At 37.2% G+C, this 15,926-nt stretch overlaps 3 protein-coding genes across 5 annotated transcripts in view; 1 reads left to right on the top strand and 2 right to left on the bottom strand.

The window, feature by feature from the left end:
* Positions 1–3,771: 3,771 nt before the first annotated feature.
* Positions 3,772–15,926, bottom strand: part of LOC132143918 (gamma-tubulin complex component 3 homolog) — a 40,010-nt gene continuing 27,855 nt past the window's right edge. The window contains exons 21-23 of one of the 2 annotated variants that reach the window (XR_009434298.1): positions 4,896–5,012; positions 4,017–4,339; positions 3,772–3,975 (exon numbers count right to left, since the gene is read on the bottom strand). Coding sequence is in view for 1 of the 2 variants with exons in the window: in XM_059554552.1 (XP_059410535.1) it covers positions 4,178–4,339; positions 4,896–5,012 (279 nt within the window). In the remaining variant the exon portion in view is untranslated. The other variant, XM_059554552.1, reaches the window with a different exon arrangement.
* On the top strand, positions 6,039–9,550 carry LOC132143917 (uncharacterized). Of its 2 annotated transcripts, none has more exons than XM_059554549.1 (7): positions 6,039–6,430; positions 6,931–7,595; positions 7,695–7,740; positions 8,248–8,339; positions 8,459–8,569; positions 8,694–8,970; positions 9,302–9,550. In XM_059554549.1, exons 1-7 carry the CDS (start codon positions 6,383–6,385, stop codon positions 9,524–9,526), a joined length of 1,464 nt encoding a protein of 487 aa, XP_059410532.1. In that variant the 5' UTR covers positions 6,039–6,382; the 3' UTR covers positions 9,527–9,550. The 2 variants fall into 2 exon arrangements, with proteins under 2 accessions (XP_059410532.1, XP_059410534.1); XM_059554551.1 differs by having other exon boundaries at positions 6,040–6,430; positions 8,311–8,339; positions 9,302–9,549.
* On the bottom strand, positions 10,288–15,504 carry LOC132143249 (uncharacterized). The gene is made up of 14 exons (XM_059553376.1): positions 15,305–15,504; positions 14,084–14,268; positions 13,661–13,874; positions 13,425–13,500; positions 13,015–13,298; positions 12,824–12,901; positions 12,465–12,541; positions 12,274–12,327; positions 11,735–11,940; positions 11,487–11,589; positions 11,221–11,383; positions 10,975–11,078; positions 10,628–10,756; positions 10,288–10,300 (listed from the first exon to the last, which is right to left on the bottom strand). Exons 1-14 carry the CDS (start codon positions 15,350–15,352, stop codon positions 10,288–10,290), a joined length of 1,734 nt encoding a protein of 577 aa, XP_059409359.1. The 5' UTR covers positions 15,353–15,504.

The raw sequence follows: 15,926 nt of genomic DNA, 5'->3' as shown, positions 1-15,926 counted from the left end.
AGTCATAGCTCCTCCTACCGATTTTATGTATGATAACAGTAAGTCGTCTGACGAGCTCTTCCAGAGAGTCCTCTCCCATCTTCACCCACAGGATCATGATGAGCAGGACGCAGAGAGCCAGGAGCAGCGGAGACACACTGTGCTGCTGCTCAGAAGAAAGGGAATCTGCTGAGGGGAGAGAGGAAGCCTGCCGCAACAGATGCTGGAGAGAAAGAGAGAGGGGGGGGGGGGGGTGCCTCAGCAAAGCAGCAAGGATGAGACAGCAACACACTGACACACATACACTCATGTTCTGCATCAGTCAGGCAGAGTCAGCACACACACACACACACACACACACACACAACACAACACAACACAAGTATGCAGTTATAAATGATGTTAAGGTCACTATATTGTATTCTCACCAATGACAGCAATGCATGCTGCACATAAACAGTCTGTGACCTAAAAACATGCATGTACTCATCAGCATTCATGCATAACAGTGTGTTATATGTCATATACATTTATTATCTTCTCTAACAGCTAGAACACAGTCTGAGAAAATAACTGCACTGAAATTACATCTGATATATAAATGCAACTGGTTTAGAAATTACCATCAAGGTCAAGAAAGGACATTTAGGTTCGTGCAGGGGTAAATTCTGATATTTTTGATTCTGGTATGTTGTGAGTATGTTTTCATAAATATTAAATAGCTTAATGTTTTCCCTACTGTTAAAGCTAATAACTGCATACGTGTACCATGGATGGGTGTAGTGCTGCAGTATTATGTTCTCGAGAGGAGCAGAGCCCAGAGATACTCTGTGCTTGTTCAACATGGCGACACCTTGCGGTCGAGAAGCAGAATTACAAGATGCCATGACTTTGTGTTACGTAGAGACTAACGATTTGGTCAAAACAAACTGTAAGTTTGCCCAAAAAAAAAAAAAAAAAAAACAACAACTGAAAGTAAAGCCACTATTGTATAATAAACCGCAACAGATGATTCGCAGTTTATGACGCGGCCATTTACTCTGTATATAAACTGCTTGAGATTAACAGTTTCCGATTAGAAAATACTCCGCTTCAAGATATAACCTAACGTTAACTAGCATCAAGACTATTAGCTGCAACACTATTGATTAATAAAGTACAACTAATCAACAATCCACGTTAATAAGATGTGGTCTAAATAATATATTTAGCTTAACAATTGTCTTTCACTAAAAGCCAGTAACGTTCATTTTAACTCTTACACATGAAGATGGCGCCACACGGATTTTAAAGTGCCCCTATTATGAGTAATGAAAGGTTCAAATTTTGGTTTTGGGTGTCCCCAACAGGTTGACATAAATGCAAGGTCAAAAAACACTTTCATTGTCTTATTATATGCATTTTTATTTTTTACCTTACTTGCTCCCAAACAATTTGCTCAATGATACATTTTTCCAAAACCCTCATTTGCATGACGCTAATCTGCGGTGATTGGTCCAAGTGGTCTCATTTTAATTTCATTTTGCCTGTAATTTCTTTTACTGTCTATGGTAATTCCTGATAAAGCAGAAGTGTTCCTTTGTTTACAGCGGTTACCGGGGAAACAGATATTTTTACCGCTCCAAAAGCGGCATCTAGTGGCAAAAAATAAATTAGAATTTTCATTCAGGCTCCTCGACCAACGAGAAAAGACAAACAAGTGGGCGGCCAATATGCTAATGTTTCATATTGAAGTCAACATGAAGCAGTTTGGGATTCGTTTAAAAAACGATTCAGAGTCGACTCTTTCTTTTGAGAGAATAACTTTATACAGTCTGCACTTTCATATTTAAAACTTTGCTGGGTGTTTTCATTCACGTAGAGCGGTGTTACACACTACATGAAAGGTAGTTTTCAGAAATCCATTAAGAGGGGCACATTAACTTGCGTTACAGCTTGAAAAGTAGATCTTGCTATGGAAAGTCCTACATATTTTTACAAAAATATACAAAATGAATCCAAAAATATCTGACCACGCAGTGCAGGGATAAAAACCGTATAAATTAAGCACTGTTTAATTTGTGCAGTACATAGCTTAATAGGCTAAAAGAAAATAAAAATTTTCTTGAAAAAAAAAAAAAAAGTCAAGACAATGCCAAGGACGAGGCCAATTTGGGACAGGCCAAAAATTACCATTTTAACATGATGGAGCAGTTTTTATGATAGATAGATCTATGATAGTTGATCAAATATGGCTATAAGTGTCACACACATATAGACACACACGCGCATTTGTGAATTACAGGGAGTGTAATGGTTTTTATACTGTACAAACTGTATTTTCAATCGCCCTACAACAACCCATTACAGAAAACCACTGCCAGTTTTTTTAATTTTCATAAAACCATTTAGTATGTTTTTTAAGCCTTTTGTACTACGGTGTAGTACCCATGTCATTATACATATATGTGTCCTCATAAACAATTCAGTGTGTGTGTGTGCGTGTGTTCTGGTGAATAGTTACAGTTTCCAAAAACTTAATTCTATATGACTTAGAAACTTTCTTCATGGGGATCAAAAAAGGTCCCCACAAGGACTTCAGATATTACCATCTTTGTGGGGATATTGTAACCCCATAACATAGGGTTCTCACTCACTCACACTGTAATATATGCAAAATACTACATAAAATTTACAATCCATTACAACTAACCAAGCTTTTCATTACAATTATCTTTTCAGCTGTATAGTTTGTGTAGCTGAACGTTTCATTGTAGCTATAATTACAAGGCAATAAAATCAGAACCGACCTCACAAAAGCTTTCAGTGAAATATCACAATTCTGTGGTTCAATAGTTAACGATCTTCAATATTAAAATCTAAAAACTTTTTGAAGTGATAAAATCTGGTTTAATTATAAACCACATCTTTATTTACACTAGCACTTTGACTTTGCCTTTAAAACCAAAAGGAAAGTGACCCCATTTTTATTTTATATAAAAAGGTTTATTTGTTCGAGAAAAGAATGACAGGGTGTTTGCTCATTTTGAATTCTGCTTTGTACACATGTGCTATACAGTGCAGAAAGAGTTTCAATTTAATGGAGTTTTCACCCTTTAATGAACAATCATTTTACTTTGCTTCACTCTCAAATCCCTACAGCACATTAAAAGACCTATAAAAACACTTGCAGTGACACTTCTTTTCCACTGAACCCAAGGGCAAAAGGAATTCTTCAGTCAGTTTTCATCTTCACCACAGAAGTGCGCACTGCGGGAGAGGAGGGCAAGATGCATTTTCACCAGCTTTACCAGACCACTTCCATCAATACATTTCATGAACATGGGAAAGACAAGGGAGGGGTAAACACTACAACAGTAATCTATAATCTTGTCCATAATGATCCAATACTTCAGAATAGTAACTTTGTCCTCACAGTATCAACCTGAGGCTCGATAAGATCACACAGCATTTTGGGTAATTGATTTTGCATGTACGAAATGAGGTGAGTTTACAGGATCTTACAGAGGTCATGTAGTTCATTGTAGTGCATGTCATTTTAACAGGTCCATCCATATAAATTAAAGAACTGATTGACATTTAATGTTTCTGTTTTTTTACACGCAATACAAAGGTCACAGCCTGTAGAATAAAAAAATAAATAATATATGTGTATATATATATATGTGTATGTATATGTGTGTATATATATATATATATATATATATATATGTGTATATATATATATGTGTATATATATATATGTGTATATATATATATATATATATATGTAATCATGAAAATGGACATTTTGTTTTCCCACATCAGGAGACTTTAAGACAAGCAAACTCACTTTGAAGTGAAAAAAGAAAGGGCATTAGAAGAAAATCAAGAATCGTAAATAACAAATAGACTTAAATATTACCAAAAATGTAAACATAAACACAAATCTTAACAAAACTGAAACTAATATTCACACATTAACTGAAGAAAACAAACAAAAAACCCACAACAGACCTGCGGCCTGTAAATCCACTAGACAGTCGGTTGTGTGTGACTGAAATTATTGGGGTTATGACACTAGAATAGGATTTTCTATAAACAGTTTCCCTGTTATATGAGTTTCTTACAGAGCACCAGAAAAGTTCTGAGTAGCTCTATTAATAAACAGTCTCTTGACAGCAACCACTTAAGATCAACTTTCCCAAAGTCTGCAAGGTCAGATGTTGGAGCTTCGTCTCCCTCTAGTGGCCCCTAGCGAGGGCCGCAGGCGCGGATCACGGGCCTTATAATGCTCGTTGAAGTCCAGACGGAAACTGAGGAACTGAAGACTCTCATCAGAGCAGGTCATTAGCAGCCACAGGAACTCCTGCACTATGCCCTAAACAGAAACAACCATCTCAGGGTTAGATGAGCTTCAGCTGCTTGTTTGTACAAAATCTTGAGCTAACTGGACTCTAGAATTCAGAGTTCTGATTCATAATGAAATTTGGACACATTCCAATTATGCATTTAATATCTCCAGTATTTTCACGTCTTCGTTTTTTCCAAATATACTGAATACATTTATATGACAAGAATATTCAGTTAGCTCTAAAACATAAATGTCTTCCCAGAATAAAGAGTTAACGATAATATGGGCTTTAATCAGAAAATTGTACATATAAATATGATCAATGTTCATTCTACATTATTATCAGAGATGATATGTGGCAGGTATACACCACGTTCTGCTGTAATTGTATAAGATTCACATTAAGTGTTTGACTGTAGCAGACGTAATGTCTGGATCAGGATAAAACGCCCTACTGAACACCATTAAGCATGTTCTCTCGCGCAGATATCTGCTGGTTCAGCACTTTTTTTATGCATGCTTAAAATAAATTAAGTTTTATTGGGTGAGCATATTAAAGTGTATGAAAGGGTGTGTAGGGTACCTGATAGAAGTGTGTGAGTAATCTGAGCTGAGAGCACATTTTTGGTATGGTGTCTTTAAACTCCTGCACACGTCTGTTCTCCTCGGCCTCCTGCTCTGCTGTTACACCCCACTCGCCCTGAAACATAGAAGCAGAGCTATAAACAAACACAAAAAAAAAGACACACACGAACACACATTTGTTTACAGCAATTTAGCTGACAAGAGGGAAGAAGAGAGAGAAAAAAAAAATCGATGGCAATAGAAAACCAATACTATCCCCATAAAAAGAGCAGCCGCTTTCGTTTTTGGCCTATAAATTTGCTAATGGCCACTTTCCAGAGTCAAATAAAGGAGTGGAACATAATTCTCTTTGTGTGGATATAATCAGACACCTTTACAGCGATGGACCCTCTGAACATGTGACTTAACCATTAGAAATGTTCTGGCCTATAAGAAGTCTTGCTTTCTTTGAACTTCTGGTTATAGCAATTAATTTGGTAAGATCTTTTTATTTTTTAGGTCTCTTAAGCTCACCAAGCTGCATTTATTTGATCAAAATATTGTGAAATATTATTGCAATTAAATTAACTTTTCTATTTTAATATATTTTAAAATGTAATGTATTCCTGTGATGCAAAGCTGAATTTTCAGCATCATTACTCCAGTCTTTATTGTCACATGATCCTTCAGAAATCATTCTGATATGCTGATTTGCTGCTAATTTCTTATCTTTATCAGTGCCATTATTATCAGTAAAACTGCTGTGATGCTTAAAATTTTAGGGAAGTCGTGGCCTAATGGTTAGAGAGTCGGACTCCCAATCGAAAGGTTGTGAGTTCGAGTCCCGGGCCGGCAGGAATTGTGGGTGGGGGGAGTGCATGTAAAGTTCTCTCTCCACCTTCAATACCACGACTAAGGTGCCCTTGAGCAAGGCACCGAACCCCCAACTGCTCCCCGGGCGCCGCAGCATAAATGGCTGCCCACTGCTCCGGGTGTGTGCTCACAGTGTGTGTGTTCACTGCTCTGTGTGTGTGCACTTCGGATGGGTTAAATGCAGAGCACAAATTCTGAGTATGGGTCACCATACTTGGCTGAATGTCACTTCACTCACCTTTTTCACTCACTCACTCACACTAAAATTTTTGTGGAAACAGTGATGCTATGGTGTAAGATCGCTTTCAAAAAGATGTATGCACAACTTTAAACATTTATAATCGTATTTTTAAATATTTGTGCGTAAATTAACTTAGGCACGCAAAATTAAGTTTTCATACACGTGAGTCAATACAATTACATTTGTGTTTTTATGTAAGTGTGATTCTAGAAGCTATGACTGTAAACATTCACTAGTACAACTCTGATTTCTACGACTACGAATTCTTCATTATGAACACAAATTCAAGTTTGTGGGGACGAGTAAAGAACAGTTGAAATGACGTCACTGCCGGCACAGGGCAGGTAATCGAACCTTGATTCCATCTAAAGCGCATGCGTCAAAGGTGAAAGATGGCTAACAACAGACCTGAGGCTGCTAGCCCAGGCTCAGCATCACAGGTAAAGTAGATAACGTGTTTATTCAACAGTTTATACGATTTTACTATTTTTATAGCACTTTATAATTATAGAAATTTCTGCAACTCAGACGTTATTGCTTTTGCTTGCAACCTAACGGTATTTACTCGCTGTTAACTAGTGCTAGGCGATGTTAGCGTTGATGAAGTGCTCTGTGTAAAAAGTAACATTATAGTTAGTAATGTTAGAACTTGACCTGTTTCGCCGATTGACACTGCATGAACTGCAATAAACTTAACTGCTATCATATGTTTAGCAATGTCGACCAGAGGAATAATGAGTAATGAAAACTGAGCCAAAGTAATTGCTTTAGCTTGCAAAATAATGATAACGTTAACTTAGCTACGCCTATTAGATTGCAAACATTCTTCAGTTGTAATGTTTTGAATGTCTATTTAGCCTAACGTTACATAAAGTTGAAATGGTAAGGCTAAGTTAACGGTACCATGTATTGCATCTAATATGTATTTTGTCATTTACAGGGACCACTGGCTACTCAGTTACTGCAGCGTCTGGAATCAAGGATCACTGACTCGTTAAGTCAACCATACTTTAATTGGGACTACTTCCAGTACGTTGTAAATCAGGAAGCCTTTATTCTGACATCTGCATCTAGCATTTTAAACATCCCAGCTGAAATTGTGGAGTGTCTTTTATCCCTTCAAAGAATGATTCACGCAGCTCTTTCACAAGTGAGTCCCTGTGTTTTTATTAGAGAAGGAGGACTCGGCCGACCAAAATTGAGTTTTTCTGAGGAGCTGCTGTCCAGGCTTATTGACATGCCCTTACCAGTGTCTTGTATCGCCAACCTGCTGGGTGTCAGCCAAAGTACAATTTTCCGGCGTATGCATGAACTCAGGTTGTCCACAAGACTTACATACAGCAGTTTATCTGACAGTGATCTGGATGATGCTGTCATCTCCATAAAAACCAGGATCCCAAATGCAGGATACAGAATGGTTAAAGGTTGCCTCCAAGCAAATGGACATAGAGTTCAGTGGAATTGCATCAAGGAGTCCATGCACAGAGTTGATGCTCCAGGAATTTTGGAAAGAATGACACAGCTTGGTTGCATCGTCAGGAGGACATACTTCGTACAGCGGCCTTTGTCATTAGTGCACGTGGACACTAACCATAAGCTCATAAGGTAAAATATTCATTTATTTATGTAATTTATTATGGGTGTTGAGTTAATGCAGCTCTTTTCATTAACTGCTCATTGTCATCTCATCCTTTTGATTTCAAGGTACAACATTGTCATATTTGGAGCAATAGATGGTTACTCCAGAAAGGTGCATCACTTTTTTTTTTTTTTACTACTTTTATTATAGTGATTTACTTTTCCTGCATATTTTTGTGTTCATGTATTCACTGTTGATAGACTGCATAAGGTTCCGTCCGTATTATTATTATTATTATTTATTATTATTTTTATTTAAATCCAAAACGTATAATGACAAAACCAAATTCAAATGACAGTCTGATTTAGTTTTTTTGCAAATTCATTTTTTCGTTTCTCCACTGAATTAAGACATTAAGAAAAACAAGACCGGTGGGTCAGATGACCCGGAAGTAAAAGTAAATATATCAAAATAAAGGACAACAGTAGTTGATTACATGCAGTTTAATATTGTGCATTTATCCATGTGCACAGCAAAAGTCACGTTTAATTAGCAAATTTTTTGGTGCATTACATTTGGTAATATACTTTACCCTAAGTTATTATTGTGTGTGCAGTAGGCAATGTGAGTATATTTAAATGTTTGCAGATTCACTATATGAAACTCTTATCTGTATAGATACTGTATCTGGAACCAGCAACAAATAACTGCTCAAACACTGCCCTTTCATTTTTCCTTAAGGCAGTGGAAAACTTTGGCTGGCCTTCTAGGTAAATAGTGATATCTTGTGCTACTGTTTCTGTGCTCTTGTTGATCATTTTAAGTAATGTTCAATGGAATATTTTGTTGTGATAATTATAACTGAGCATTTCCCCTATTCATTTTCCAGGGTCAGGGGCGATGAAGGCGTTGAAAATGTTGCAATTGCTGAAACCATGTTCAGTGTTAAAGGCACCGGAAGAGGGAGCTTCATCGCTGGGCGAAGTGTACACAACCAAAGGTTAAAATGATAATCTACAGTATATTCATAGTGAGAATGTTAAATCATTGTTGGAAAGTGTTTTAAGTAAGACTATGTGAATGATTACTTTTGAGTTGAGTAAGGCCTGTTATTTCTTATTTAGGATTGAACGCCTATGGCGAGATGTCTGGACCTCTGTCACTCATCTGTACTATGAAGTTCTTCACAGTCTAGAAGAAGATGGCCTGTTGGATTTGTCAGATGCTGTCCATCTGTTTTGTGCCCATTATGTGTTCCTACCGCGTCTGGCAGAGGCCCTTCACACATTCACAGAGGGCTGGGACAACCATCCGTTACGATCTGAAGGTGGACTCACACCTAACCAACTCTGGGTTATGGGTCACATGCAGAACCCTTGTAACACAGATGAAGATTTGCAGGTTTGTTGAAGCAATCTCTCAAAAGTGCAGTTACAAAATGCAGATAAAATGTTTTCAACCTGAAAGTATCGATTTAGACTTATATAAAAAAAGCTGAAATTAAATTTTTGAATGGTGTAAATAACTCTAGAAGAAGGTTATTGAATAATAATATAGAAGTATGTAAGAGTAGTGTGTTGTTTCACTTAAGCACACAATTAGACAAATAACTGAGCTTGATTTGATAGATTTTCTTTTGTCACTGCATTAGGCCTTTGTACGTCAATGTGTGCTTGGCAGTGTTTTCAAATATTTCTAAATGTTGTTTCATACAAAATAACACTATTTTCAGAACATGGAGCTGTTTGGAACTGACTGGGAGATGTTTGATGGTGTGCCTGAAGAACCTTATGGAGTTGAAGTCCCAGAAATTGAGTGCCCCCTGACTCCAGCTAGTATGGAAACTGTACAGTCCATGATCAATCCCTCTGCATCATCAGAATCATTTGGCAGAGACATTTATATATCAATGGTTCAGTGCATTGAAAGTCTATGTGTGACACAAAGAAACACTTAAGATATAAGCAGTCCTTACAAAAGATTTAATGGAATGTTGAACATTTGCAAACAGACTGCCAGTTACAAAAGGCTTGCTGTGACATTACTTCATTTTATCATGGGAGCAACAGTGAGGTAAAAAACTAACTCCTCATTCATTTTGGTTTTAAAGTGAACCATTTATAACAGGAAAAAAAGGTTTTGTAACCATGAATAAAGTTATTCACAGAAACAAGAAAATGTCAAATAAAATGTCAATAAAACAAAACAATTCAATGCCTATTTTGACTTATGCAGTTACTTTAGTTTTCCCTTGGAGTGAGTTGTTACACCCTGTCAAAGGTTTGCCCATGGCATATGGCTAATGTCATAATGTTTTTGAATTCACTGAATGTTTTCAGGTGCACTGAGGGAAATGTTATTGTACGACTGCAGGCGCTGACAATAGGAAAACAAACAGTGTGCTGTGTGTCACAGTCATGGTGGAATCTCACATTTATGACAAAGTCCTTCTTTTCACTAGGCAGAAGGGGCTTGTGTCCCTGTCCAGTGAGCCACTGCATGATTCTTCCAACAGTCAAACTTTCTGGAGCAATGTTGTTGTTGCTTGGGCCATCTTGTTCTTAAAAAAAAGAGATTAAATGTAAGTCTGGATAAATAAAGGAAGGCAGCATCTTTTTAATTGTTTTTCAACTTAATACAATTAGTTAATAAGATTCCTCAATTAAATCAGATTAACATGTTAAGCATAGCCCCTTTTTAGGTTGGGAGCAAGGGGTGTTAAAAGCCCTGTCTGTGTGTAAAATTTCATGAAGCACTTATTCTAGAGGTCATAATATTAAATATCACATTTAAAATCAAGATTCTGCAAAAGAAACGTTAAGGCTTGTGAATTTATTGGAGTGTGTAAATTCATAGCTAGCCATTTCCACTGTGCTGTATAAATTACTGCAGGACAGCACTGCCTCGGCTGCTAGCTCGTTGTACTACTGGCTTTTCCATTCATATGATTCCCCAACGGCAACCTCCCAAGGTACCGTAAGCCCTAAGATGTAAAGTGACTTCTCTAAGTTGACCACAAAATCAGGTCTGGCCTAAGAGTGGTTGAGACAAAATGTACCTTATCATCAGTGGTTGGCAAAGCTCTTGATGGGTCTTCATGATCGTTGGTAGTTCATAGAGCTGCAGGCCTTTTCTGAGCTGGTCAAGCATCGGGGTGAGTCTCATGCTGGAGTGAAGTATAACAGCTCTATCAGACAATATAAAAGTGTTTCATCAGGAGATTCAACATTTGTAGTAAAACTGTTTACAGTAGGAAAAAATATATAATTGTTAAATTATAATTGTGACATTTAAAAGTGGTTTCACAACATAGCGTTGCAAGAAGAAATTCCAAATCAAGTCACAAATTGTTGTACTATTCCTTGTACTCCCTTTCTATAATGAAAACCAAAAATGTAAATATACCTTATTATGCTGTCCCTTTTATCCTCAGACACGATTCCAGTGTATCCGCAGGTCACAATGTCACCAATCAGGTCACTGATGTTGTCATCACTGGCGTTGTTTATCTGAAAGTCGATTGGTGTTAAGTGAAAGTTGTTCTCATTGCATAATTGTGCTCTACGGTCAAACAAGCAACTCATTAGATTTGTGCAATCCATGTCATAATGAAGTTAATACTATTATTGACCGTGATAAAATTGGACTTACCTTTACAATTAGCTGTGACAGTTCCAAATCTGTGACATCACTGGCAGACACTTGAATGCTGTCAGAGTCACCAGAGCAGAGATATCTGAAGCACCATTCACGCAGGAAGTTAGGGCAAGGTCCGCCTTGTGCCAGACTAGCTGCCATGACTTCTCCTGCAGTCCTAATAAATGGAAGAATTAAACGATTGAAACAGGATATAAACTAAAGTAGTACTGCAATTAATATGCTTAAAGACAACATGCAAAAAGAACTTAATTACACACCTGAAGAAGTTACAGTCCAAACTGTTAAGGCAGTAAACAGGATTCTTCCCTTTCTTATCTGGACCTTCAACAAATAGTCTTTTTTCTATTTCTACCAGCATTTCTGGAAAACAACAAATACATGAAATTCAAAAGGTCTCTTCAATGTTCATTTTTTTCATCCAATCAGCATTTGAGCCCATTGCACCACCAGAGGCCCCCTGTTGACACATGCGTCTGATTTAACAAATATGGACATACACCTGTACCTGTGAGGAATTCTTTGGAAAGGGCACCAGTATCAATGCCTGCCTCGGCAAAGAATGTGACCTTAAGTCTACATTTGGGTGAGGTCTTCTTCTGCCGTTGCCACTGTTGCATGCCTCTGTTGTAGAGATCAGTTCGTGACACACAGATGGAAAATGTGTTTGTCTCATCAACCTGATTACCAATCCAATTCAAGATGTCCTCAGAACTGAAAAAAAGACATTTAACATTTGAATCACAACTAAATCTATGTGGTTTTTATGATTTCATAGGTGTTTGCTACTGTTTCTCAGGGTGGTCGTTAGGCCTGGTACAATACTCGCACATCCTCCTATACTGGTGACGCTCTCAGGAGTGAGGTGAGGCCTCAATGCAAGTCAGAACGGGCAAAATATCACAAACATACCATGTTTCTGGATTACTAGATTGCTCTATGACCACACATAACATCACTTTCAACAGGAAAAAGCTGTATCTCTTTAAGGGTTTATTGTTCAGATAACATCATTCACCACCATAATTCCCTAATATACAATTTTACCTTTGAAAGGTACTGATTGGATCACTTGACTCATGGCCATCATCATCTGAAGTTCTGCACACAAAGAAAACAGATTGTCCTGAATTAACAATAAACAACTACATTAAAAATTTGGCAGGAAATCTCCTTACATCTAATTTATTGTCAAATCAACATTCAACATAAAAAACTAGCACTGAAACCAACATTACCGTAATCCGCAACTGGCTGCATGGAACTCAATGATTTCAGGATGAAATGCATTTCCGCACACAGGACACTCAGCGGTCTAACAAATTAATGTATAATGCATGAGAATAAAGCATCACACTACTCTTGAAATATAAGAAAACATATCTAAGCTAAAGAAACTTAAACAACACTTGTAGAGCCCAAATTCTAGCACCAGCAAAGTGACATGTATAACATCATGACCTTCAATTGGTGCAAAGAATATATACCTTGGAAATGACCAATTACAAGTTACAATGCTGTTTTTACATATATTTGTGAGTGCTAATAAATGGCATTTGTAAAATAAACTTAAAAATAACAGCAAAAAGTATCTTACCTTGCTTTTCTCGTAGCAAAGTGCAGCTGAGCATTGTTCTTCCTTGCAGCTTTCATCATGTTCTTCCTTGCAGCTTTCCTGTGGATGAAACACAATAACAACACTTTTCAGTGCTGTACACAATAAAAACATGTAATTTTTCAATCCAATAAATTCTGAAATAATGCCTAAAAGACCAAGCTTTAACATACTTCTTCAGCAGAATCACACAAATCTACAAGTTGTTTCTTGCATTCCTTTATGTGTCCTGGAAGAATCTGAAGCGGAACCATTTTTTTGCAGGTTGTACACTGGGCTTTGGGCATCTTCTCAAATTCCTTTGCTTCTGGTGGTAAAGGAATTGTATCCAGTTCTTCTTGTAAAGGAGCAATGTACATTGTATATTTTCCATTCCCGCTCACTGCTTTTAGCTGCTGGCCAGTGTATCCATTTAAATCTGGAGGGATAACAGCCAATCTCCGCTGCCCACCCCCACCTAAAATTTAACAGTTGTAGATACTAAATATAGCCAATCTGAATATACAGCAATTACTCATCTAGGGAGTACATTGAAACACAATTTGAAACCATTGACATTAATACACTGTATATGCCTACATACCTGTGGACTTGTGCAGCAACCAGCCTCCACAGATATTTGCCAGTCTTGGATATGTGCTCAAAAGCAAATCTGAAAACTAAAATGACAGAAGCAGGATTATAACTGTAAAATGTAAAATGATTTTTATTTTGTCATACTAATATTTATTACATCAAGCATTAATATGAATTGTAAGATGGGTGTTTTTAATATTTAGATATTACTTTAGGCAAGGCAGTTAATTAATGATTACATACCTCTGAATGTGTGATGTTTTCATTAAGGGTTAATGAACGTTTTCCAAGGCCAGCCAGTATAAGCTGCAGTTCCTCTTCTCCATTTGGTGTTTTTTCACGTTGCTTTTCAAGAAGAAAAAAGTTCACCAAAAAGCTCTTCCCAGGTTGTGTTGGTGTATATGGTGCAAAACGCTTCTTGCCTCTTGCCTCCTTTCGGAAAAATCCAGGAAAAGACCTAAACATATAAGATGGCAAACTATTATTCTCTTATGTTGTCATCCATCAACACAAAACAACCTAACTTAAAATATATCTACATTCTCAATGACTATTGATTATGTTATGTTTTGCTTACATTAGAATCGGGGCCTAGTTTGTCTAAAAGTACCTACACTGGGTGTACAGTAACAAAATGAATGCAGACAAATGACCCATGTATCCTACCGAGCCATTTCTTGTTTGACAGACTGTCCAGAGTCATTGCGCTGAGGCCTCACTGACTGCGCTCCCTGTCCAACAGCAGCTTCTCCTGTACTGCCCTGACTGACTGGCATGACATTTGCCGGTGCACTGTTTCTCAATAGCAACACCAGGTTTTGGGCTGCACTTAAGATGTCTGTTAATTGGCCCTGAGTAATAAGAAAGACAATAACTAAATGCCAAATGTTATAGCCATAGGTATTTTTAGTATTACACAGAACACCTGCAAAACACATTAATCATAGTAGGGCTTGTCAACGCCCGGGTCTTGGTCCACATTCAGACTAGAAAGCAAGCTCGTCCGAACCTGCAGCTGGTCTCCAGCAACTGACTCTGCCTTGCTAAAAGGAATACATGAATGTACTGATGACCTTGAATGACTGGTTTTAAACAAATGTTGCATTGCTTATTAATAAGTTAATTTATTACCCTCAATCGTTCAGGTTCTGTGGTCGTGAATAAAAAGCAGATACTGAACCACTGAGTCAAAAGTTTGTATTAGCCCATTATGCTCATTAACATTACAATGACTTGCTGGTTGACGTTATCTCATCATATCTGGCTCAGTTGTTAACATTACTGATTTGGTCGTCATGGTTAAACATATCATAACAGTGCAGTTTAGTTCTAAAATCACTAACTATAACGTTACTTTTTACACAGAGCACTTCATCAACGTTAACATCGCCTAGCACTAGTTAACAGCGAGTAAATACCGCTGGGTTGCAAGCAAAAGCAATAACGTAACGTTATGTAACGTTAGGCTAAATAGACATTCAAAACATTACAACTGAAGAATGTTTGCAATCTAATAGGCGTAGCTAAGTTAACGTTATCATTATTTTGCAAGCTAAAGCAATTACTTTGTCTGGCTCAGTTTTCATTACTCATTATTCCTCTGGTCGACATTGCTAAACATATGATAGCAGTTAAGTTTATTGCAGTTCATGCAGTGTCAATCGGCGAAACAGGTCAAGTTCTAACATTACTAACTATAATGTTACTTTTTACACAGAGCACTTCATCAACGCTAACATCGCCTAGCACTAGTTAACAGCGAGTAAATACCGTTAGGTTGCAAGCAAAAGCAATAACGTCTGAGTTGCAGAAATTTCTATAATTATAAAGTGCTATAAAAATAGTAAAATCGTATAAACTGTTGAATAAACACGTTATCTACTTTACCTGTGATGCTGAGCCTGGGCTAGCAGCCTCAGGTCTGTTGTTAGCCATCTTTCACCTTTGACGCATGCGCTTTAGATGGAATCAAGGTTCGATTACCTGCCCTGTGCCGGCAGTGACGTCATTTCAACTGTTCTTTACTCGTCCCCACAAACTTGAATTTGTGTTCATAATGAAGAATTCGTAGTCGTAGAAATCAGAGTTGTACTCATGAATGTTTACAGTCATAGCTTCTAGAATCACACTTACATAAAAACACAAATGTAATTGTATTGACTCACGTGTATGAAAACTTAATTTTGCGTGCTTAAGTTAATTTACGCACAAATATTTAAAAATACGATTATAAATGTTTAAAGTTGTGCATACATCTTTTTGAAAGCGATCTTACACCATATGATGCATTAAAAAAAATTCCTCCTTCAGCTATAAGCAATATTTTTCTATATCTATGGGCCAAGACATTGTGGAGATTTTAAAAGTATATGAAGGTCATATTTTTGGTCAAGCACTTCATTTATTTTTCCATTAAAGATGTGCATTATTTGAGCTGTAAAGTTAACATAATGCAGTTATACTGAACTGGAGACAGACTAGTTCATCTCATGATGCTGCAAGCAAAGTG

The sequence above is a fragment of the Carassius carassius genome, chromosome 7 (assembly GCF_963082965.1).
Source record: "Carassius carassius chromosome 7, fCarCar2.1, whole genome shotgun sequence".
NCBI lineage: Eukaryota > Metazoa > Chordata > Actinopteri > Cypriniformes > Cyprinidae > Carassius > Carassius carassius.
Note: the sequence above shows the minus strand (reverse complement) of the source record. Positions and strands in the feature narration are given on the sequence as shown.

Excerpts from the sequence above, each read along its gene's own strand:
- LOC132143249 (XM_059553376.1), bottom strand. The coding sequence starts at position 15,352 with ATGGCTAACAACAGACCTGAGGCTGCTAGCCCAGGCTCAGCATCACAG. Across the intron at positions 14,269-15,304 it reads GCCCAGGCTCAGCATCACAG|GGCCAATTAACAGACATCTT; the intron begins GTAAAGTAGATA and ends CTTATTACTCAG. Across the intron at positions 13,501-13,660 it reads AAAACATCACACATTCAGAG|TTTTCAGATTTGCTTTTGAG; the intron begins GTATGTAATCAT and ends CTGTCATTTTAG.
- LOC132143917 (XM_059554549.1), top strand. The coding sequence starts at position 6,383 with ATGGCTAACAACAGACCTGAGGCTGCTAGCCCAGGCTCAGCATCACAG. Across the intron at positions 7,741-8,247 it reads TAGATGGTTACTCCAGAAAG|ATACTGTATCTGGAACCAGC; the intron begins GTGCATCACTTT and ends TTATCTGTATAG. Across the intron at positions 8,570-8,693 it reads CGAAGTGTACACAACCAAAG|GATTGAACGCCTATGGCGAG; the intron begins GTTAAAATGATA and ends TTTCTTATTTAG.